The 24,409-nt window shown below is 40.0% G+C and overlaps 1 protein-coding gene across 6 annotated transcripts in view; it reads left to right on the forward strand.

The window, feature by feature from the left end:
- The window catches only part of Fggy (FGGY carbohydrate kinase domain containing), a 380,313-nt gene that overhangs the window by 43,931 nt on the left and 311,973 nt on the right, over nt 1-24,409 (forward strand). For all 6 annotated transcript variants that reach the window (XR_007211617.1, XM_048351429.1, XM_048351432.1 and 3 more), the window contains exon 5: nt 24,042-24,130. Coding sequence is in view for 5 of the 6 variants with exons in the window: in XM_048351429.1 (XP_048207386.1) it covers nt 24,042-24,130 (89 nt within the window). In the remaining variant the exon portion in view is untranslated. The remainder of the gene's footprint in view (nt 1-24,041; nt 24,131-24,409) is intronic.

Here is a 24,409-nt window from a genome sequence, read left to right on the forward strand (position 1 = left end):
CTTAATGTATAAATGAATCAGCTGGAGACCTTGTTAAACCATTTATTCTGATTTGGTAGCCCTAGGGCTATGTCTAAGAATTTTGAGAATTTTCTTTTCTAACACTTAGGCAAGTGATGTTGATTTTGCCAGACTGTGGACTTACAGAACCATTTTCAATCCTAAAGGCTCTGCCTCATTAACCTTTTGTGGGGAATCTGGGCACCTTCTTTTTGACAGTTTGATGGGAAACTGAGGAAGACTAGATAGTTTCAGAAGAACTGTTGAAGTGCACACTCAAAAACATGAGATTCTGTGTTCTAAGTTCATTGAGCTATTTGTTTACTTTAATTTCTTAATTTAGAAATTCTAATAGCTGATGCTATTACCCAGCAGCTACGGTTGACACCAGGGAATTGAGGATAAGGACTCGAGATCACTATAGATGGAGTTTATTTCAATACATTTTATTGGAACATAGCTATACTCGTTCATTTCTCTACTGTCTATGGCTGCATTTGCATTATAGTGCCAGCTGAGTGGAGCCAGGGATCTGGGGCCTGCAAAACAAAGTCTGTACTATCTGGATCTGTAGAGAAAAGGGTTGCTGATCCATAGGGTACTCATCCTTTTCAGCAGAATGCTATTTTCTCTTATCATTATTGATTCCCCACCCCCCATTATTTAGGTCTCATCTTTATTGGTGTCTTCATAGAAAACTTTCTTGACCCTTTAATCAGACATCACTTATCATATAGGACTCTTAATTGTATCTTTCCTACTTTTTGTGCTGATGCTAGAAGGTGAACTCAGGGCCTGGGAAACTGTCCTTTAGATCTTTTTTTCCCCTCAAGCCTAGAGTTCTACCACTTGCGCTGAAGTTCCACCTCCAACTTCTTAATGGGTAATTGGAGATGAGAGTCTCGTGGACATTCCTGCCCCTGATGGCTTCCAAATATGATCCTCAAGGTCTCAGCCTCCTTAATAGTTCCATGCTTGAATCACCAGCTACCAGCATTATTTCATATATTGTGATGTCAATACATACAGTTTATGTAAGTCTTGCTTCGTCTACCCATTGTAATCTACAAATGAATGGGGACCATATTCATTTTGATTTTTTCCCTGGGTTCCCTAGCCTTAATCAAATAGGCAAATAGGCTGGGCTGACCCATAAATACTCATTATAACTGGTTTGGTTTTGTTTTTTTGGTACCAGTACAAGTGGTTGAACTCAGGGACTCACACTCAGGTTTGTCACTCAAGGCTAGCATTCTACCGTTTGAGCCACACCTCTACTCTGTATTTCTGGCTTTTTAATTGATTAATAGGAGGTAAGAATCTCAGGGACTTATCTGCCCAGATTGGCTTTGAACCTGGATTCTCAGATCTCAACCTCCCAAGTAGCTAGGATTACAGGTATGAACTTCTCATAGCCCAGCTCTGAACACATTAAAAACATAACAATAATTTGACCTGATAAGGGGTTAGTGTAGTGCTCCCCGTGAGGACTAATGAGACCTGAATGAGTAGGGTGGAAGAGTCCCAGAAATTTTAAAGGGCCAGTTGAGACAGAGCGACTGTGAGGGTTAGGTAGGTGAAGTCAGAGCTGCCCACTCAATTCAGTGCTGCTGTCATTCGCATGTTCCTTGTCTTCAGCTTAGAATCTGATGTAGAGAAGTTTGTGCTTCCCAGAAGACAGAACAGCGGTCCTAGAATCACTGTAGCTCTTGGGCCCAGTCATTTGGGTCCTAGTCTTGCAATATGGAATTTTAATCATGTCTTTTATATTTAAGGTTTATGTGTTTTAGGTTGACATATGTCTTCTTAATAAGAATTGTCAGATAAAAGGAAAAATGCCATTTGAATTTTTTATAACCCCCAGCAGTCTGGCTTTTCCATTTGGTCTCAATGATTCTGACTCTCAACTTAATGAAGGCCAAATGTAAATTAAGTTCTGTCAGGCTGGAGCAGCTGGAGTTGCCTATCTTTATAAACTCAAAACATTGTAGGGTAACAAGGTACAGACTGGGGAAGGTCATGAAAGTTAACTGGCTGATGTGGGTTCTGACAGCTGAATGTTAATGGAAGATAATTAACAGGGCTTGTAGGGGCTATATGTAGAGTTACTCCAATATGACTTTTAACTCATTTCCTTTTTCTGCTATTGTCAGCAGAGAAGAAAATGAATCATATCTGTCCCTCACCTCCCCGTCCATGTCCTTCTGCTTCCATTTGTCTGAGGACACAGGAGCCAGCCCGAGTCTCTGATCTGTTCTATACTGTACCTTTTCTTGTAAATGTGCAGACTTTGGACAACGGCTCAAGTGCCTAGAGAGCATGGATGCCTAGAGAGGAAGTCTGATAACTTCCTGCCTGCTGTGGAAAGGTGTTAGGTGAATGTTTTGCAGTACAAAGCATTGCCAACCCTGCTGGACATCAGAAAGCTTAGTTCTTAAGCGTGGCTCTTCTAAGTCCATTCTATAAAATAAGAGGCTTGCCTGGCTTATTTTTAATGCCTTGTCTGGCATATTATGTTCATCCTTCTTGATGTATAATAGCATATTTTCTCTATCTTAAAGTTTATTCTAATTTTAAAACTTTATGAAAATTAAACATTGTAAGTGCCTTTCTGTGAAATGTCATCTTTTTAAAAAGTAAATATGGCAGAAACTTAAAAATTGTTTTTAGTTTCTGAGTCTGTCTCATATTATTCACTTATATGCAAGTACTAGAACAAATACTGTACACTGAAAAACGTTGGGAGATATAATGTAGTTCTATAACATCTTGATACATGTCTAAGATTTGAAGTTGTATACACTGCACTTAAATCTTCCATTACCAATCAGCAGTTATGAGAACGTGGACAAACTAAATCTGAATCTGTTTGCTGAACTGTACTATAATGATGCCAGTATTGGCATTGTGAAATTGCTGTAATTGGGCAAGGTGTTTATAAAGTAGTTTATATAGTGGTTATTAGAATAGCATTTTAATTTTCAGTGACACTATGCTTAAAAATGTTGCCTACCACTTCCCCCTCCTCCTTCTTTATTTCTTCTTCTTTCTCTTCCTCCTCCTCCTCCATTTTTGTGACCAGTAAATATCACTAAAATGCCTTAAAAGTTAACCCTCCTGAGACACATCAGAATTTTCTTTATTTAAAAATTTTGGGATGTGGTGTAGCTCACTGGTGGAGTGTTTCCTTAGTATTTTTTAGGGACACTACTGGCGATTTAACTCAGGACCTCTTAAGCCATGCTCTTATCCCTTTTTGTCTTGGCTTCTTGAGCCACAGCTCCACTTCTGGCTTTTTGGTTGTTAATCAGAGATCAGAATCTCATGGACTTTCTTACTCCAACTGGCTTTAAACTGCTATCCTCAGATCACAGTATCCAGGATTACAGTCATGAGCCACTAGTGGCTGGCTGTCTTGGTTACTTTTGGGATAGAGTCTCACTTTTTGCTAAATTGGTTTAGACTGTGATCCACCTATTTTGTGATTCCTGTGTTGTAGCTGGGATGACAAGGACCTGGGACAATACTCGCTTTTTATTGATCAAGGTAGGGGTCTCATGAACACATGGTAGCTTTTAATGGCTGTCTTCCTAGTTTCTACCTCTCAAGTAGCTAGGATTATAAACATGAGCCACCATGCTTGACTTCTCTAGCATTTTCTTTTTATTTGCCAGTCCTGGGGCTTGAACTCAAGGTCTGAGCACTGCTCCTGGCTTCTTTTTGTGCAAGGCTAGCACTCAACCACTTAAGCCACAGTACCACTTCCAGCTTTTTCTATATATGTGGTGCTGAGGAATCGAAACCAGGGCTTCATGTATGTGAGGCAAACACTCTACCACTAGGCCATATCCCAGCCCTTCTCTAGCAGTTTTTCAGCCCTGTCTGCCATAGGAAAAAGAGAAGAATAGAATCCAGTGGCATTCCCTTCATTGTATGTACAAGACACACTTTGTACATGGAGTCATTCATTGAGGAATACTTGAGTTTCCTCAGTCTTACAGTTCTTAGGAATGATGTTTCTGTGAACATGTGTTTACAACTATGTCTCCAGTCTCTGCTTTGCTTGTTTTGCCTGCAGTAGTAGAGTTGCTCAATTTTACTTACTTATGTTAAACTTCTTGAAGAACCTCCGTAGTACTTTTCAGTGGCTGTACCATTTCATATTCCTACCCACACAGAATAAGGGTTTCCATTTTCCCACTTTCTTACCACCACTGATTATTTTCTGTTGTTTTCACAATAAACATCCTAATTCATGAGAACAATATTTCATTGTGGCTCAGGTGATTTATACTCCTTAATGAGTAATCATTTTGAGCATTTTTTCCTCTGTTCACTGGCTATTTATTGCCATATCTTTCTTAAGGAAAATCTTTTCAGGCCCATTACTTATTTGATAATTGTGTTCTTTTTTATTTTCATTTTTAAATTTTTCTCTATATTCTAATTCTATATCACATGTGATTTACATATGTTCTTTTCTAGGTTGCATTTTACTTAACTGATTATGTCTTTTGATGAAGAGATTTTGATGAAGTATGTTTTATCTATTTTCTATAGTTTTGGCATAATTTCTGTGATTTATTGACAATTCCAAGGTTGTAGAATGACTTCTTTGCATTTTTTTCCTGAGAGTTTTGTAATGATCAGTTTTATGTTTAGGCCTGCCATGAATGTTTGGACATATTTTGGATATAATTCTTTGAACATGGATAGCCAAATTTGTTCAAGTGACATTTCCACTTATTTTTCCATTGAATTATCTAGACACTTCATTAAAAACCACTTGCTGATATAAATGAGCATTTGTTTAGGAGTTGTTCATATTTTTTTTCTTTTGATGGGCCATTCAACATGCTACTGGCAACAGAGGGAGATTTAAATTCTAGGATTCTCATTTCATAGAGCTGGCCATTATGCCTAGTGTATGGTTTAATTGACAGTTAAGGAAAGCTTGTAGAACTACATCAGACTGTCAGAGACAATCATAGAATGTAGATAATGGAAGAGAACAATACCCGCTTTCAGAGTCTTTCACTAATTTTCTCATCTACCTGCTGTATTTGATACCCACATCATATACAATCAACTTAGAACTCATAGCCCACAGATTTACTGAGCACTTGCGCTTGCTTCTCCTAGCCTTCATAAATACTCTGGCACCAGAATTACTTTATTATATTCCTACTAGTTATATGAGTTAAGTATTCTTTTTTTTTTTTTAAAGAGGTTTTTCTGGAGACAAAGACTTGCTATGTAGCCCAGGCTGGCCTTGAACTTAGAATTCCTGCCTCAGTTTCCTGAGTGCTAGGATCATAGGTGTATACCACCATACTTAGCAATATTACACATTTTTAAGTTGAGGAAACTTCAAATCAAGAGAATTAAGGGGCTCATGTTCTCACGCCAGGTAAGCCAACCCATACATGTCATAGCCATTTCATGACTCTGTCTCCCCCACCTACCCCCATGGCAGTCTCTGCAATTCAGTGAGAACATCCACAAGTGGTCTCCACCACCAAAAAACAACAACAACAACAACAAAAAACCAACTGGTCTGCAGACTGGGAATATAGCTTGGCAGTAGAGTGCTTGCCTTACATGCATGAAGCCCTGGGTTCGATTCCTCAGCACTACATACACAGAAAAAGCCAGAAGTGGTGCTATGGCTTAAGTGGTAGAATGTTAGCCTTTAGCAAAAGAAGCCAGGGACAGTGTTCAGGCCCTGAGTCCAAGCCCCAGGACTGGCCAAAAAAAAAAAAAAAAAAAAAAATTGGTCTGCTTAGCAGAGAAAGATAGAGATCAAGCAATAGGAACTGGGCAAGAAAGTAGAGGAAAACAGTATTTGAAGCATATATAACACTTATTATATATCTTGAAGTATTGCAAGATTTTTTTACCCATATTAATTTATCTTAACTCAAAACCACCCTGTCAAGTAAAATATATCCTATTTTACTGATTAAGGAAATAGACATAGAGACTTTGAGCAACTTGCCTAAGGTTACTCAGCTACTGAGTCACCAGGATAGGGTTGGAACATCAGCATTTTGTATCCAGAATAGGGGTTCATGACCCCTTGTTTCTACTGCTTCTTCAAGTGTTTGTCTGCTAGGTTCTTGATGAACTAGGTCAGGAAGCAGTTTGTAGCTTCAGGAAGATCCGAGGTAGTGAGCAGCAGGTATTGGGCTCTTATTTCCCTTTAACAGATACTGAGGGTTCCCTATGGGATAGCACTAGGCTAGACCTTGAGGGTGCTAAGGTGACATGATAGTCACAGATGGGCTTCTGGGAGTCTATTGTAAAGAGGCAGACACTTGACAGGGAATTCCACACATACAACATCACTACCAACCACCACATCACCATTTAATGGTTTTGCATTTTGGGAAATGTTACGAAGGAAAAGCACAGATGAGCAGATTCAGCACAGCTAGTAGTTCTCTCTTGGGATGTTTTGGTTGACTTAATGATAAGACTATCAGGGAGTCAGAAGGGTTACCTGGGGGAGGTAAAGCACCTCAGGAGATCAGCAGGGCTGGGAGCGTCTGATCTGGGCACAGAGTAGTAACCATGCTTGGAGATGAGGGCAGGGACAGAGCATGCACAGCCTTAAAGCCATGGGCAGCAATGACAATGTTACTCCAAGGATCCTGGGAAATGGTTGATAGGATTTCAGCATGGGTGTCACATGATCTGTTGTACAACTTAAAAAAAAATTTCTGGCATAGATGCTATGTTGATAATATTTGCACAGCAACAACAAAGTTTATACTATAAGGTTGAAGGAAAACAGTTAAAAGGCTGAGTGTGCAGGCTTCTACATACATCTGTTATTTGAAGTTATCCATTTAGCAGAAAGATTGGCCATCATTTTATTAACATTAATAATGGGACACTATCCATGATTGGAATTGTCTGCTACTATGAGAGTATGCTATTTGTTCCTTTGTTACTTCTTAGTAATTCTCCATTAAATAAAAACCTTGTACTCATAGCCAGCCATTCTGGTTGATAACACTTCATTATTTAGCAAGGAAGATTTTTCCCCTCCCCTGGGCCTATTTTTCTAAAAAGTCTCTGCAGAATTTTTGCATAAGCTTCTCAGTGTTTGTTGTATCCCTTTATATACAAACTAGGAAAGTAAGACCCAGAGACTGATGTAGCTTTTCTAGAGCAGTAGAGCCAAGGATCTCACCAGCATGAACTACCTTTTTGGCTTTACCCTTTGCCCCTTACTGCCTGTTCTTAAAGGCCACTCACTTCCTCGTTCTAGCCAGCCCCACACACTGGCAGCCCACAGGCTGATTCTAATCCCTGGGTAGGTTTTGTTTAACCCTGTAGTTAGAAAGGAAAAAAAAAAAGTAATTTTGAATTAGTTCCCAACATTTAAAACCTAAGAAAGTTCCCATAAAAAAATCCAGATTTTCCACTTCTCTAGAAAAAGAAAGAACCTGGTAATGCCAGGTCCACATTTCCATGTGGAAGGAGTTGGCTGCGCTGAGCCAGGGGCTGCTCTTTTTGGAGGGACTGTTGTTTCCCCTGTCAGTGCAGTCCCCACCCAGCCTGCTTCCCTCATTTCCATTTCCAGTCCTCCAGCTCCAGGCATGAATTCATATTTGAGATCCAAGCTGTGGGAATTTGTTCAGAGAATCCATCATTACTTTTCCTATAACAAATGCTTAGAGCAATGGAAAGACCTTCCAGATGGCAAATTTCTTGGTCACTGGCTATAATGATTCCATGCCTGTGTTCTCTCACACCTTTGGGCCTTTGCTCAGGGTTTTCCTTCTGACTGGCAAACTTCTAACGATTTCTTTCTTTACTTGAATCACATATACTAATTTCTCAAGAATGCCTCCATTTTCTCCAATGAGTTTTCTTTGACTTTCTCTTCCCAGTGTTGATTAGGGTCCTACCTTCTGTTCTCTGCAGTGTCCTCTGCTTATTTCTGCTCTGGAAACTATTATACAGCATTGTATCTTATTTATCTTAATGGTCTTTAGCATCTAACATTGAGAACTCAGACATAATATGATGGATGGCTGAATGGACAAACTTACTAAATCATCTAGTATGCTATTTCTGATTGCTGGGTGCATCTGTCCATTCATTCTCTTCCAAACTACAGGTCCATTACACTCTGACCCTAAGTTAATTTCTCTTCTCTCTTGTAAAAAATGAGTCTTGGAGCATATTGACTCCCTGCAGTCCTGTTAGTTGAGTCATCGCTTATTTCATGAACAAAGTGAAGGCAGGCTCTAGAGTCAATCAATGAGTGCCCAAGCTTCTCCTTTGCATCTTTAGACTTCTACATTGGACCCCTTTTTATAGGTACTCTCTTTACGTCCCAGAATACTCATGTACAAAATCAAAAGCCTGTCTTGAGAATATTTCTTCCAAGGCCTTGTATGATGGGACCACATTTCCCCTAGCCTGTGAGCAATCCTGTCAGCTGTCATCCAGGCTTCTGTTGTGGATTTCCTCTCCTTGGTGGTCTGCTATAAACTGGGCTCATAACCAAATATCCAGAACACAGAGGTTAAAAGCTTGCCTTTACTTACCTGAATCCTTTCCCCATCATTCTAGTATTTGCATATTGATTTTGATTAAACATGAGCTGTATTTTTTTCGTCTTATAGTAAAAACCAATTTTAAAGTGTAGATGAAAAAAAGCACTCATTGCAATACCTAGTAACATTTATTAAATGCCAGCTATTAGTATAAAACTTTTTATTTTATTTATTTTATTTATTTATTTATTTATTTATTTATTTTTTTGGCCAGTCCTGGGCCTTGGACTCAGGGCCTGAGCACTGTCCCTGGCTTCTTCCTGCTCAAGGCTAGCACTCTGCCACTTGAGCCACAGCGCCGCTTCTGGCCGTTTTCTGTATATGTGGTGCTGGGGAATCGAACCTAGGGCCTCATGTATCCGAGGCAGGCACTCTTGCCACTAGGCTATATCCCCAGCCCAAAACTTTTTATTTTTATATTTTAGTTTATAGCGTGCAGTGGTCTTTGCCATATTTGTTTTATTTGGTATATGATATGGACTCATGAGATGAAATATTCCAGAGATGAAATAAATTGTATGTTTGAGGGCTGGATCTTAATGCAGTTTTTTGTTTTGTGGGTGGAGGGCTATGTTCCGTTTTTATGTGACACTATGTTCCATCTTCATTGGGGTTCTTAGATTCTTAGCTTTGTAAGATCAGGGAATACATCTCTTCTTTCATGTGAGAATGACTATTGTGTCCCAGAGCCAAATGCAGTGCTTAGTATTGAAAACACAGTCATTGTTTGCTAAATGAGTTCCTATCTCCTGGTCAGGCAGAAGCCAGCACCATAACTGTAGTATTCAGACCACAGGCCTAGCAAGCTTGCTGCTTGTCTTCCTGGCTGCTGTGCAGGTATGTCCACTACTTTGAGGAGTTTTCAGTGAAACCAGAAAGGTGAGCAAAAGATTGCTAGATTGGGACTGCATGATAGCCAAGTGGCTTGATCAAGGGAAAAAAAATAAAATTGAACAATATTGGTAACTCACTGGCATGTGACTGCCATCTTGGAACTCTGAAAGCACAGAGTGAGTAGTTGTTAGCTGGGGCAAGGGAGGGCCAGCAGGCCAGAGACCGTAAAGATGCAAAACAGACTTTTTATGAAGGGTAAATCTTACTCCTCTGAAGATATAGATTGGTTTTACTTTCCTTATTTCCACCTCTTATCACAATGAGACTAAGTGTCCTGCTGTTAGACATATATATTCCTTTATTCAGTGAAGCACACTTTTGTCTAGTAACTAGTTCATGCAAATCCCTGTTGCTGTGAAGGAGTGGCTAGAGTGGAGACAGGCCCACCCTTCATCTCTGAAAAGGAACTCCCACATCTGAGACCAGCAGTGAAAGGCCATGGAAGCCATCTTTACTCAAAGATTTCAATGTTAGAAATTGCAAAGACACAGGAATGTTGAGAAGCATTTTGAATTGAACACCCAGTACCATAATATCATCTGGATTCATTAACATTTTATTCTCAACTATATATCTCTGCACCTCTGCACTCTCTGCACATGTGTACCTCCATAAATACATCCCAAGGTTTTGGAGTAAGTTGAGACATCATTACATTGGTGAGCAGAGCTTGACACCCCCCCCGCCCTCCTTCTTCCCCCAGGGCTAGCACAGCTCCACTTCTAGCTTTTTGGTGGTTAATTGACATAAGAGTCTCATAGACTTTCCTGCCTGGATCCTCAGATCTCAGCCTCCTTTGTAGCTGGGATTGCAGCTGTAAACACCATCACCTGATTAACAATTTGAAATCTTTAAAAAAACATAATTTTAGGCCAGCATTTATGAAGCCATCGGTTCAATTCCTCAGTACCGTATACACAGAAAAAGTTGGAAGTGGTGTTGTGGCTCAAGTGGTACAATGCTAGCCTTATGCAAAAGAAGCTCAGGGATAGTGCCCAGGTCTGGAGTTCAATGTCCAGGACTGGCCAAAAAAATAAAATAAGATAAATATACATATATACATACATATATATATACACACATACATATTATTAAGGTGTTATACAGAAGAGTGACCATTTATAAGTTAGGTAGTGAGTATAATTCTTCTTGGACAATGTCATCCCTCCCTTTGCTTTCCCTCAGCTTCCCCCTCCAGTCCATACCCATAAGTTGCATAGTTCATGTTTCACATAGAGTATACGAATACCATGACTGCATCTGTTTACCCTTTCTTCCTCCATTTCTGGGCCTCTTTTCTACCTCCCTCTAAAAAGACAAAAACAAACAGAAAACCAAAATGGAAAACCAAACACCACCACCCCCACCAACAGCAAAAAAAACACAAAACCGTGTTTTTTCCTGGAATTCCTTTCAAGAAATACTATTTTGAATATTCAGAAGAGTTATGTCCTGATTTCTAGGTCTCAGCATCCTGAGTAGCTAAGATTATAGTTGTGAGCCACTGTCACCTGGCCAGCAAAACTTTTTTTTCCCATTGACAATTATGTAAATTAAGTAGTTGTACAGAGAGTTTACATTTTCATAAGTCAGGTTATGAGTACGATGTTTCTTGCTCAATTTTATCCCTTGCATTATTCTCCCTATTTCCCCCCTTCTCATCCCTACCTTCAAGTTACACATTGCAGTTTGAAATCTTGAAAGCCTTCAACCCGTGTGAGATGTTTAATAGCTTCTAGTAGTATAGACCTTGTTTGTTAGGTATCTACACATGCATTAGGCCTTACTTACTCTATATGGGCCTTTGTGTCCTGCTATCTCATTTAATTTCTGTGAACATCCTATAAGGAAGATGTTAACTCTGTTGAGGAATAGGGATTAAGTAGATTACCACTGTGATTCTGTGACCTCCTCTAATGCTGAAATGCATAACTGGGTTTTCTCCAAATGTTTTCTGAAGCTGTTTAAAAAAATTAAAGCTTCAGTGGTGCTTAAGCTCAAATGAAGTATCTCACTCAATATTAAGTATGTACTCTTTACCAAGCCCAGGTTTTTTGGTTCTAAGAGATGAATTTAGAAAGGAGTTATCTTCAGGAGGGTAAGGACACCCTGACCGACCCAACAAGTCCCTGTCTCCCCACCCCTCTTCCCCCCCAAAAAAGTTGTAAAGGCTGATTGAATTTTCACCTTTAATTAAGCAAGGTTGCTGTTGTCTATTCTACAGATGAGGCACCTTGGTAGACAGAACCAGTTCTGTTTTTGAATTTCAAATCCCAATTAATATATGAACAGCCTACATTTTAAAGTTAAATATTAACTATGAATAAAAAGTTATCAGAATTTTCAAAGTTTAGGTTTCCAAGGTTAGACTCAGATTTAAAGAATCATACTTAAGAGTAGGCACTGTTTTCTCCACATAGAAATTTCAACCCATGAGTTTTTTTGTTTTATTCCAACACATTATAGTTACCCTTAAAGAGCTGGCCTCTTTTCTCCCTTGTATGCCCTTAAATATGTATAACTGGAAGAACTGAAGTAGTTCCTTACCTCTTCTGCACCCTGGAACCTTGCAGCTAAGACCTCACTCAAAGTTTGCCTCTGTGCATTGTGCAGTTGCCAATCTCTTGGTTGAATGATGAAGTGATTCAGGGATTTCTGTGAAGACCAACCTGTCTCTGAGGCCTCTCTTTGTGAAGAAGCTATGCATTAAATGAAACTTGGGCAAGGAAGTCTGATCTCAACTCAATGAGCCTGTCATTACCTATTCCCTTTCCCCTCAAAAAGCTGCTCCAGCATGCATAGGTCCTAGGCTTTGTAATCTCAAAGGCCTATGTCTGTTAGCTCAAAAGTATAAAAATGGGAAAATCAGGAGGAATTCGTGAGTTGCATGAGTAAATGGCTGTACCCTACCTGGCCTCTGTTTCTCATTATGGTTTTGCTAAGGGATCTGAACTGTGTCACAGGCAGACATTTTTCTTAGCAATGCTCCATGTGTAGAGTATTGGATCTTACCCAAGGAAAGCAAAGCAAGCAATTAGGTAATAAGATCTTGCTCGTTTTACCAATTATTCATAACTTTATTAATAATGAATTTGTTTTTCTATCATTATTTTTATTATTATTACTCGACCACTGATTAATGAAGGTTTTTTTTGTTTTTTTTGTTTTTTTTTTGGTCCTGGACTAATACCAGTCCATGTTTATGGTATTTGGAGACAGCTGGTGCCTCTGGCCTCTGGAGCCCTTTTTCAGTGCTGGCATTGTGTGAACCTCAGAGGAACGTTGAAAGATTCAAGGACCAGAGTGAAGCCTCCTTCAGTTGCCTTGGCAAATGGCCTTGTGGCCTGACCTCAGCTGGGAGTCAGGGACAAGCCCATGGACCTGGAAAAGAGAATGAATCACTGTAGAGGTATTCATTGAGCACCTCCCATGTCCTGGGAGGCAGTGAACGGACAGTGGCGTAGGGATATAGGGTTTAGTGTTCAACTGGCCAGAGTTTTCCCTAGACACTTTGCTAGACACTACACTGTCTACATGATTTGGGCAGTTCATTCCATTATGGTTCTTAGTTTCTTGAAGTGTTTCATATTGGAAATTATTTAGTGAATTGTAGAGTGCTTGGGATTTATTTTCAATTGGTTATGTTGACTGCTTCCCCGCCCCCTTCCTTCCCTTGCAAAAAAGGTTGATGTTTAGAAAGAAAACTAGCAAAGTATGCTTTTGATTTGGTTAAGTAAACCAACAGGGAAAGGAAGTGGAATTCACACTGTTTAAGGATAGGCACTTTAAAAACATAGTGTTAATCTTTATGGACAATCTGGGGAAGAAGATACACATACACTTAATTTATATATGCTATTTTAGTAGCTTAAATATTGCTTCGTTTGCAATTAAGCTTTCTAACACCACATAATGAAGAATTGCAAAAAAAAAGTGTTGCTGTTTTTGGTTAAATTAAATTAGAAATGCTCATAAATAAGCAATATTCAATATGAATATCCCAGAAATTTCTTTAAACCATCTGACAATAACAACTGTGTTTGAATATTAACTTTATTTGGAATATGTTGGCATACATTTGAATTAAATTTCAGAGTTTTGCAAAATTAACCCTAATTTTAAAAATGTATTCTTACTTCAACTAAAGTAATTTAGAAGAACTTTCCTTCCCTGAAACAATAATTAAGGTGTATTAGTCAGCTTTCCATTGCTGTAAAAATTCTTGAGATAAATCAATAAGAGAAAAGGCATATTTTGGCCCACAGTTTTGGAGATTTCAGTCCTCATGTATGTCAGTAGGCAGTACAAAACAGGTAGGAGAGGAAACCTGTTCAACTCATGGCTGAAGGCAGGAGAGGGGAGGAAAGAGAGAGTATGTGCATGCAAAGAGGGAGAGGGAGAAAGGAGGGAGGAAAGGAGCCATGGACCCAGTTTCACCTTAGATTGCAAATCCCAAGTGAATCAGAAAGTGTATAATCTAATGTTTTTTACTACGGGCTCTATGGGTCTTTTGGTAGATGCTATGACTATCATAGGAGAAGAAAAGATGACAGGAAGTCCTGAAAAAGTCATTGTGAGAAATTTAGACTTTATATTGACCACATCAAAAAACAGGTTACTTCCTGTCCTTTACCCTTGGAAACAAAGAGTAACCTGTAAGTAACTTCTGGAGGTTGCTAAAATGAAGCTCACGGAGTTGAACATAGATACTTCATACAATTCCTGTTTGAGCATGTGAGAGCAGGTCAAGAGAGGCTCGCCTCATGCAGCTACTATGTGGTAGGTCTGAAGTTTTAGCCCAAATCCAACTCAAGCTAGTATCTTTCTGCAGCTTATAGGCCAAAGGTTTTGGGAGAGAGCAAGTCCATTCTGAGATGCCCTAAGCAAATGCTTCCAGAACAGTGCCAACTGAACTGTCCTTAGTACCTTACAAGGTATTATCTTCATCAGTGAACATTCTTGGGATGATGGCTGTAAGAATGGGTGTCTCTTTTAGAAATGGTCTAACACTAGTGCATTACCTATCACTTCCTACTAGAGTTGTTAAGGACCTTCATTAATTCAGCAGATACTTGCAGAAAATTTATCCAGGTATTTTGCTGAGTATCATGAATATACTGGTAAACATAATAGAGTTGCTGTCCTCAAGTTTGATTGATTCCAGATGAAAACAGGGATAAAAGTCACAGTTGCCTAAATGTCATTTGGAAATTTTGAGTACTCTGGAAATGTGCAGAGTAGGGTAGGAGCTGCTACTGTGTGTCCGCTGGTGAATGGTGTTAGGTAATAAGGAGTTGGAGTGTCAGAGTTTGTGAAAGGCTGTCCAGTGGCAGTCTGAGGAAAGGAGACCCTGTAGGGTTGTAGTCACAGTAGGGTGAGAGCTCAGAATATGATGAGGAAGCTCAGTGGGTCAACAAGTTCGTTTGAGCAATCCCTTTTATCCAATACTATTCACTATGAAGTTATCTTTTGGACATCCTGAGATGGGACCCATTTACCCATTAGCCACAATGAGATAAGAGCCAGAAGCTATTTGCCTTGGACTGTTTCTGATTCTCCTATTGCAAGGACTTCAACATGAGAACTCTGCAGAGGAGTTGAATGCTCCAATGGCTGCGGCGTCCTTCCTGGCCAGACAGACACTCCTTACTCAAGTCATCTCAAGATGAGGCTAGTCAGTGCCCCTGGAATAATACAGGGAATTGACCCCTTTTGTTCTCAGGGATGGGATGAATACCACATGCAGCCCTTCCACCTCTCCTTTTGGGGGCCTGTGACTCAGACAGTGACATCAACCATGATTTCATCCTTCCAGAGGAAAGAAAGTGTGCAGACTGAGAAAGGCTGGTTTCTGCCTTTTGTTTTGTGGAGGACATTGTCATGGTCCTGCACAGTTGGTTGTTTTTGTTGGTGTTTTTTTTTTTCCCTTTTCTGGCCACTCTTTTGGTCATCCCTCTCACTTCCTTTTCTTGTCTTTGTCATTTTAGTCTTGCTTTATGTTAACATACTCTATTTTCTCCCCATCTCTTTTGTTCCTTTGTTCATCTTTCCCTTTTGTCTTTTGTCTTCTTCCTTTCATTTTTTCTTATTTCATTTCTTCTTCTACTCATCTTCTCTTTTACCCCCATTTTCCTTATTTTCTCCTCTCTTCTTGTCAGAAATGTACATGGGAACTGGTCTCTGGTCTGCTGTTTCTTTCCTTTCCAGAATTACCATGAGGTGCTGGGAATATGGCCTAGTGATCAAGTGCTCGCCTCGTATACGTGAAGTCCTGGGTTCAATTCCTCAGCACCACATATATAGAAAAAAGCCAGAAGCAGTGCTGTGGCTCAGGAGGTAGAGTGCTAGCCTTGAGCAAAAAGAAGCCCGGGACAGTGCTCAGGCCCTGAGTCCCAAGCCCCAGGACTGGCAAAAAAAACAAAGCAAACAAACAGAATTACCATGAGGTGTTTGCTCTCCCAGTCATCATAAAACTGCTTTCATATACTACCCTCTACTCAAGGACTAATGATGGCTCCCATTCTTTTCTGATCTGAGTGTCTAATAAAAATCCCCACTTACCTCTTACTCAAATTCCAGCACATTTCCCTCAGACTGACTGTCACCTGGTTCTTTTTTGTTGGCTATGAGAGCACTTGGTTCTGCCTCTTATACCATCAGGCAGCTGTTCCAGCTTGCATTGTCTTGTACTCCACTCTCTTACTCTTTGCCTTCTCCTCACATTGATATCCCACACTAAGTGACTGCTGTCTTCTCCTTTCTGGACAAGGCAGAAAGAATCCATGGTTTGTAAATCAGGAATTTTAGGCCTTTATATTTTCTGTATTTATGTGTTCCTCCTGAGTATTTTATATGCCAGACCCTACCTAGCCAATAAAACTTGGGGGTTGGGACCAAGATTTCCTAACAAGCTTCAGGCTTACTCATTAGTCTTCACCTCTCAACAACAGCATATTCCCCAGTTTTCCACACTGATTGATTTGTAATTACAGCAGCTTATTTGTACTGTAGTGTCTTTGCACATTCTGTGTATCTTCTCCAGAACTGCATAATAGCTCTAATGCCTCCTTATAGCTATATGGCCTTAAATGCCATAGGAGTACCTATGCCTTAAGGTTGTTGAAGGATCATATGTACAAATGTGTGAAATCATGTGGAGCACCATTCAGCATACAGGGAGTACTTCTTAAATGATTGATTGATTGATTTCTATTCTGGTCCTGGGGCTTGAACATAGGGACTTGACATTGTCCTTGAGCTTTTTGGCTCAAGGTGGTCTACTTCTTGTGCCAGAGTTCCACTTCTGGACTTTTTAAAAAGGGGTGGGTTGTTTTTAATGGAAACAAGTCTTATGTGCTTTCCTACCCAGGCTTGCTTTGAACTGCAACCATCAGATCTCAACTTCTTAGTAGGTAGGATTACAGGCATGATCAACTGGTGCCTGGCTGATTATTAGTATGTTGGTTCTATCATCTCTTATTACTCATCTTAGGTCAACTTGGTTTTCCTTGTTTATTTGTGTTCCCTCCCCTGTCCCTCCCCCTTCCTCTCTCCCCCACTCTTCTTTTCCCTTCCCTACCCCTTGCCTCCTGTCCCCTCCCTTCCCCTCTCCTCCCTTTCCTCCCTTGTCCTGTCTTTCCTTCCCCTCCTCTTCCCCTCCTCTCTCTCCCTTTTCCTTCCTCTGCCTTTTCTTCCCCTCCTGTCTCCCCCCCCCCCCACCACCATAAACACTGTCCTCATTCCAAACATATCAAGACTAGGCTTGGTAGTGCCCCCAAGACTAAAGCAGTAAATTAACCCTTCCCTCCCCATCTCTCCTCTCCTTTCCCTTCCCTCTCCCCTTCTTTTTCTTTTCTTTCCTTTCCTTTTTTTTTTCTTTTCTTTTTTTTTTTTTTTTTGGCCAGTCCTGGGCCTTGGACTCAGGGCCTGAGCACTGTCCCTGGCTTCTTCCCGCTCAAGGCTAGCACTCTGCCACTTGAGCCACAGCGCCGCTTCTGGCCGTTTTTTTCTGTATATGTGGTGCTGGGGAATCGAACCTAGGGCCTCGTGTATCCGAGGCAGGCACTCTTGCCACTAGGCTATATCCCCAGCCCCCTTTTTTTTTTCTTTTTATACTAGTGTTTGAACTCAAGGCTTTGCACTTACTAAAGCAAGTGAGCCACATTTGCAGTTCCTTTTGTTTTATTGTTATTAGTAGTAGTATTGGTATTAATATATAGGGTCTTTAGATTTTACCTGGAGTCTGTCTGGACTATGATCCTCTTACCTTAGCCTGTGTAGTTAAGACCATAGGTATAAGCCTCAGTGTTTGGCTTATTGGTTGAAATGGGGTCTTGGTAACTTTTTTGCCGTTTGGCTTCAGGACTTGATCCTTTCAATCTCTACCTCTGAAATATGTGGAATTACAAGCATGAACCACTTTTAAAATAATTTAAAAAGCACATTAGCTGTTATTTTGTTTCTGACCAGTAATTAACTAATGTATATGGGTCTTTGTTCATTTATAGTAATGTTTAATTCATAGTATTGTTAGTTGGATTAATTCAAGAAGGTTCTGTTCATTCGGGTCTGCCTCCAGTAAATGCTAGTTTCCTCCCTTTATCCTTGCTTTTCTCAAATTATATGTGGCCACTACTATGTCCATTATAATATGTGGCCACTGCTATATTCACTACTAAACTTACAGCTCCTTGTAAGGGCCAGACTATATGAATCTATTTTTAGAGCTAACATCCAATATTTCTCAATGGAATATTTATTGACAGTGTAACAATATCAGCCCTATCTTGTGATCAAGCATGTGCTAGGTATGATGGGGAAGAATGCAAGATAAAACCCCTACAAATCCTTGATAAAATATGCAAGTCATTCCTAGAAGGAATATTTCTCTGAGTTTGGATGTGATGGATCCTCAGAAAGATGAGTTCTTAAATTCTTACCTTGTCCTATTGCTTGAGGTATGGAGGAAATGCTCATTAGAGACCCTCTCTTTCCTGCCCAGCAGGACACAGCAGTGGACCACTGCAAAGGTTGCATCCATGAACAGCTAAGGCTATACATAGACCCCAAGTAAGCCTTACGAAATGCTAGTTTGGACTGTAAAAACACCCATCCATTATGTCTTAGGGATGTATGAAGTTGGGGAGAAGGGCTTTTGGAGGTAGAGGAAGGATCTTCCAGGCGAGTTACTTTGGAACTGATACTGTCCTCAGATGTCTCAAGGCACTCCAATTTGATGGAGCACTCTTCCCGACGTAGCCCCCTTCTCTGTTGGTGCTTGGCAACCATTCAGCAGTGCTGTGCTGACCCAGGAGCCCACGCCAGGAAGTGAATGAATCCATTTTCCAATTAAGATGAAACCTCTCCAAAGGACCTGTTCACCCTTAGAGGAGAAATTTATCTTCCTGGCAGTCGGGCTTGGCTAGAATATGTCTCTTCTCCTGAAACAGACTGAGAAAAGCCATTAACTTGAATGAAAAAGGGAAACTGGGACAGTTCTTATTCACAACCTCATTAATTTATCCATTCATTCCTTTTTTCATTTCCACAAACTCTTATTTAGCTTCTACATATGTTCATTCATTTATTCATTCATTCACCTAACATTACTCACCGTCTAAGTGTCAGATACAATGCTGATCCTAGGAATAGAAAAATTAGAAAAAAGTACCCAACAGTTTCTTTTGCCTTTGAGGAACTTTCTGTCTAATGAAAGAGACAGGCAAATGTGATCAGACAGCTGATTGGGAATGCAATGACAGGGGTGTTCATGAAGTGATTGCAGGATACTTTAAAGAAGCATTGACTCCAGCCTTAGTGGAGTCCAGGGCAAATTCATGGTGTAAAATTAAAGTCAATTCCTAAATGATAAGTACATGCACACATACATACACACATGAACACCCTTGGTTTTATTACAGGTACACACACACAGCTCGCACACACACACACATGCACACACACACACACAAACCCCCTTGGTTTTATTACTCTGGAATGCCTTGATTCATTAGTGGGATAAAAAGATGTGAACTCTTCATGAATTTTCTGGGGTTTACACTAGAAGAATGACTGGATGGATGGAAGGTGGTAAGGAATTATAGAGAAGACAAAATCAAAGATGACTCTTTTGGACACAGAAAACAAGGTTGGAAGAAGCTGGGGCGAAGATAACAGATTTGGTCTGATTGGTTGAATGAGAGGTATAATGGGACATCCAGGAGCTACATCTCAGATGAGAACTTGGAGACTCTTAAGTTGAATTGAATCATGGGAGTAATTGGGATTTCCTGATGAGCATAGGAACAAAGAGCAAATCATCTGCCTGAAGCACAAACCCTGGGGAACATCCACATTTGAAGACCCACCAAAGAAAAGCAGCTTATAAAGGAGACAGAAAAGAAGTGATGAAATTGGCATGAAAGTATCCAGGAGAATGATGCTTCACTTTTCTACCCATACATACTTTTAGCTTCCTTGTTTGTTCCAAGACTCTTGACCCTTTCCAAGGCCTCTTTACATGAGGACTCCCTCCCATAGATAGTTCCCCCAACAAGGAGCCCTGGTATCTAGGTTACTATGGCATTGCTCCTATCCTCCTGGGCCTCATGTATGTTTATGCTTTAGGGAAGCAGAAATCTAAACTAGCACTGGATTGGGCTGTAGAAGTAAATGTTTGTTTGATTGACTTTCCAGTTATCTACCATGTGGTGCTGGAACAATTGCACCTCCTTTCTGAGTGTTATTTTGTTAATCTGCAAGGAGAGGTTTATGATTTCTTGCCTTTCCTGCCTCAAGGATTTGTATAACTTAGATGAGATCATACCTGTCAAGGAGCTTTGAAAAATATGAAGGTCTGTAGCAGTAATGAGTCAACCTTGTAGACTGGTTTCATTTTTATGCTTATGGCGTTCTTTGAGATAGATGCTGGTGGGGAGGCATTTGAGGAAACTGGAGTTTGGAGAAACTAGTTTTCTTATAGCTACGTAGGTTGAGAAGTGAAGAGGATAACAAACTCAGAGTTCCAGACTCTGAAGTTCTCAGACTCATTTCTCCCATCCCCTCCCTGTGTTTTCCTACCCTGCTTGCTGGCATCCCATTCCTGGGCCAAGTCAGCTTTGCTGAGTCTGGTGAGTTGTTATGCAAACAGTAATGTTCTTCTAGTTGGGAAATCAACTGTACTGTGGATTATAAGTTCATCTTTCTGTATAGTAGTAACAGGTAGACAGAGGAGAAGGGAATGTATATAAATCTAACTTTTGAAAATAAATGGTGCATTGGAATCATTTCACTTTATAGATAAATTATGTGATAGCACAATTGAACACATCCTTTGCTAATGGGAATAATCTGTCTTGTCAGTTCAGACTTTTGTGGCTTCATTGTCTTTCCCAGCAGTGGCATATTCACTGGACTTGTCCTTTAGGCTTCAGCTCGTGTCTCTTCCATGAAGCCTGCTCTAACCTCTCTAGCCCCAAAGCCCTTTTCCTTTTCAGAACTCTGTCTGTGATTACTCATTAGAGTTAGATATATAGCCACACACTAAATATTATGATAGTTATGAAACTGCCTCACCAAGTCTTGATATCAGACTCATTACATTATTGTCATATATCATATTTCTAATTACCTTTTCATTGGTGAATGTCTTTTTCCAGTTTCTTTATAACTTTCTTTTGAAAGTCCCAGCCTTTAAATTAACTTTATATCACCTAAAGCTTCCCCCCCCATGAGTTAGACTTGTCTTTTGCCTTCCAGAAATTTGTCATTTTTTATGTGGATTTAGGTACATGAATATATAATTAAGTTATAGCATGGAATGGGATATTCTCAGCAAAGGTAATATCTGAGCTGAATCTGAGTCTTAGTGTTAGTAAAAGGAGGGATGGAAAGTAAATCCAAGAACAGGCACCAGGCTGAAGAAAGGCATGGAAATGTAAAAGAAAATTATGAGGTTAGAGGATCTAAAGAAATGAGATGAAGGCAGAATGTAGTGTTAGCATTTCTGGACATGGGAGATTAGCCCAGAAAAACGTTATAACGATAATGGCCAAGTTGGAACCAGGTTCTTAAAAACCATTTTAAGGAATTACAATGTGATTCCAGGTCACAAGAATGTGTTGAACCATTTTAAGGAAAGGAATGAAACAATGAGTCTTAAGTGTTTAGAAAGATGTTTTTTGTCTAGTAGCACAAAATAGATGTATCAGCTTTGAAACAGTTTAGTATCTGGTCTTAGTCTCTATGCATGAGAGTTTGCAACTTCAAAACATTTTACTCATTTTAGAACTTTCTAGTTGGGTCCCACTCCATGCTTTCAGTATCACTTTTCTTTTAAGGGTGGCATTGAGGATTCAGTTTCTTCCTGAGATATCTTTCCTTTCTGGGATTTCTGCCTAATTGAAAGTCCTGAACATTGAGAAAGGATGGAGCTTTGCTTTTCCTTGGGCAGTTGTTCTGAAAACCAACATTATGAGTTCTTGGAAGGATTATTTTACTGAGGAATCAAGTTGTTCTGTTTCTTCTCTCTATTCACTGATAAGTGCTAACAGCCCGAACAAAATCTCTCTTCAATTAATAGTAAAACACTTCCTTTGGGTATTATGATTTCTTCATGGTGTTCTTAGATCTTGATGCCACTGTGGATTCCACTTCATATTTCCTACATGCTTCCTGTGTCTAGCAGCAGCAGCAGAAGTCTCACAGCTTCCTGGGACTTTGCAGTCATGGGAGGGAAAGGGTGAAGATGCCTTCTTTCCACTCAGAGGTTGGCAGGGCAACTGGTGCCTGGCCTGCCCTTGAATCTTGAATAATTGCTTTGTCCCCACCCTATGTTGAGCCCTGCAGCTGTGTGAGCTTTGAGTAGTAGCCTCCTCCCAAGAAGTGCTGTGGTTTTATGAAGTAATAAGTGATTTAAAAAGGGGAGTGGGGGGAAGAAAGCTCTTCTCTTGGGTTGCTTTCAAGCCAGGGGATTGCTTAGCTCAAAGGATTGTTATTGGAATGCAGAAACCTCGAGTGCCAAGCCATACACCCCAAATTATTGCTGATTATGTATTTTTCCTTTTTTGTTGTTGAAAAGATTAATTTTTATAAGTTGCTTGGTAACTGGGGGAGAGAAAAACTTAACTCATTCAGTACAGAGATCTCCTAGCTTACATTGGATTAAGCTATCATATGATGAGATGCATACAAAGTTTGTGTGTGTTGAGGGCCCGCTCTTTGTTCTTTAATGTGTATACTGTATGTGCATGGACGATGGGTTAGGTCTTGGTAGTGAGCTGCTCAAGATTGATGTCGGAATCTCTGCAGTGTGTTTGGAAGGTCCTGTTAGTTTCTCCTCTGCTGTCATGAATGGCAGTAGTTTTCATTGTCTTGCTTCCAGGGACACAAATCTACAACTTCAGTAGGATTAGTGGATTCAGGGTGGTTGCTGTGGCATTGCCCTTAGAAGAACCCTCAGGTTAGAGCAGATGCTCAGGGTGCTTTGGGTGAAGCCCTTGGAACTTGACTGTTTTCTACATCCTGAACACGAGAATATTACATCTACTTGAGAATCATGCTGAGAATCCTGTGAAGTCATATGTATGGGAAACATGGTAAACTGTGGAGAAAACAAGAGGACAATCACTGTCTTCTGATGTTGGCCCAAGAGTTAGAAGAAGAGAATTTGGTAAAATTGAAGCTGTTGATTTGGGAGCAAATGGGAAGTCCGGCAGTTTACTGTGAAGTTTTTGTGAATCATGTGACCCACTGGAGGAACACTCTCAGATAGCCAGCATCTGAAAGCCTGGGGCAGGCTTCTAAGACATGTGTCCTCTCACCCAAACTCGTTCCCTTTCCCTCTGCTGACTTTGTCTCCATATGGCTTTTGCAGAGAAAACCCATGGTCTTTCTACATCATGTGTGTTATTAAGAAAAGCTCTTCCTTCTTGAATGTGTTGTATCTGGTTCTTCATCATATGGAGAGATTGACTGAGGTCTCTGGTTTTGATAGGTGGAGGTGGTGTGGTTTCAGGAAGAAATACTCTTGGGTTCCTCATTGCTACTGCCACCAGGAGGTCTCCTTTTGGCAAAAGCTCAATGGTCTCTTTTAGAGATGACATTCTAAGATTCCATCATCCACAGTGACCATCTGTGTGGCTCTACGGTGAACACATTCATTATACAAGGTCTTTAGTGATCCTACATCTAACAAAGCCATTCTTTTCTTAGTATAACTCCCCTCCCCCACAGACTTTATAACTGCTCAGTATTACTATCTTACTTTATGTTTGAAGCATATCCTCACATTCACAGGGAAGATGGATTCCATGTCCACATAGAGTGCTTTCTCCCCCTTCTGCTTGGCACATAAGGATGAAGGGAAATCATGGTCATTTTTGGAAGAATCAATAATGACCATTTTTTTCTTTCCTATATAAGTGCTGCTTTAAAAAAAAATCACACTTAGCCTTTGAACAGATGTATTCATGGATATTATTGGCTGTGTTTTTGTTTTGAGAATTGTGAAACATAATTGAAAGAGGAGATGGATAGAGAAAAGAAATTGATTCTAATATATATTTAATTTGGCAGAACTTAAGAGAGACTTGCTGGGATAAGGCAGGACATTTCTTTGATCTCCCAGACTTCTTATCGTGGAAGGCAACAGGTGTCACAGCACGGTATGTTAATTACAAGTTGAATTTTATTTGTGTTCTTCCATTCTCAGTGTCTGTATATATATATACTGCTTTCATAACTCTCTTTGACTAGTCATACTGTTTTTACATCTGCATGTGATTTTGCATACTTGAAACATCTTGAATCTATCTTCTCCCTCCACTGGACATGCTCAAACACTATGAGGCCTGGAATGTGGGTACCAAGGTGAAGACCATTCATTAAAACTAGATACATTTGAAGGATACATGAAGTATTCAGAGTAAAATTTGACTTTTTTT

The sequence above is a fragment of the Perognathus longimembris genome, chromosome 7, assembly GCF_023159225.1.
Source record: "Perognathus longimembris pacificus isolate PPM17 chromosome 7, ASM2315922v1, whole genome shotgun sequence".
NCBI lineage: Eukaryota > Metazoa > Chordata > Mammalia > Rodentia > Heteromyidae > Perognathus > Perognathus longimembris.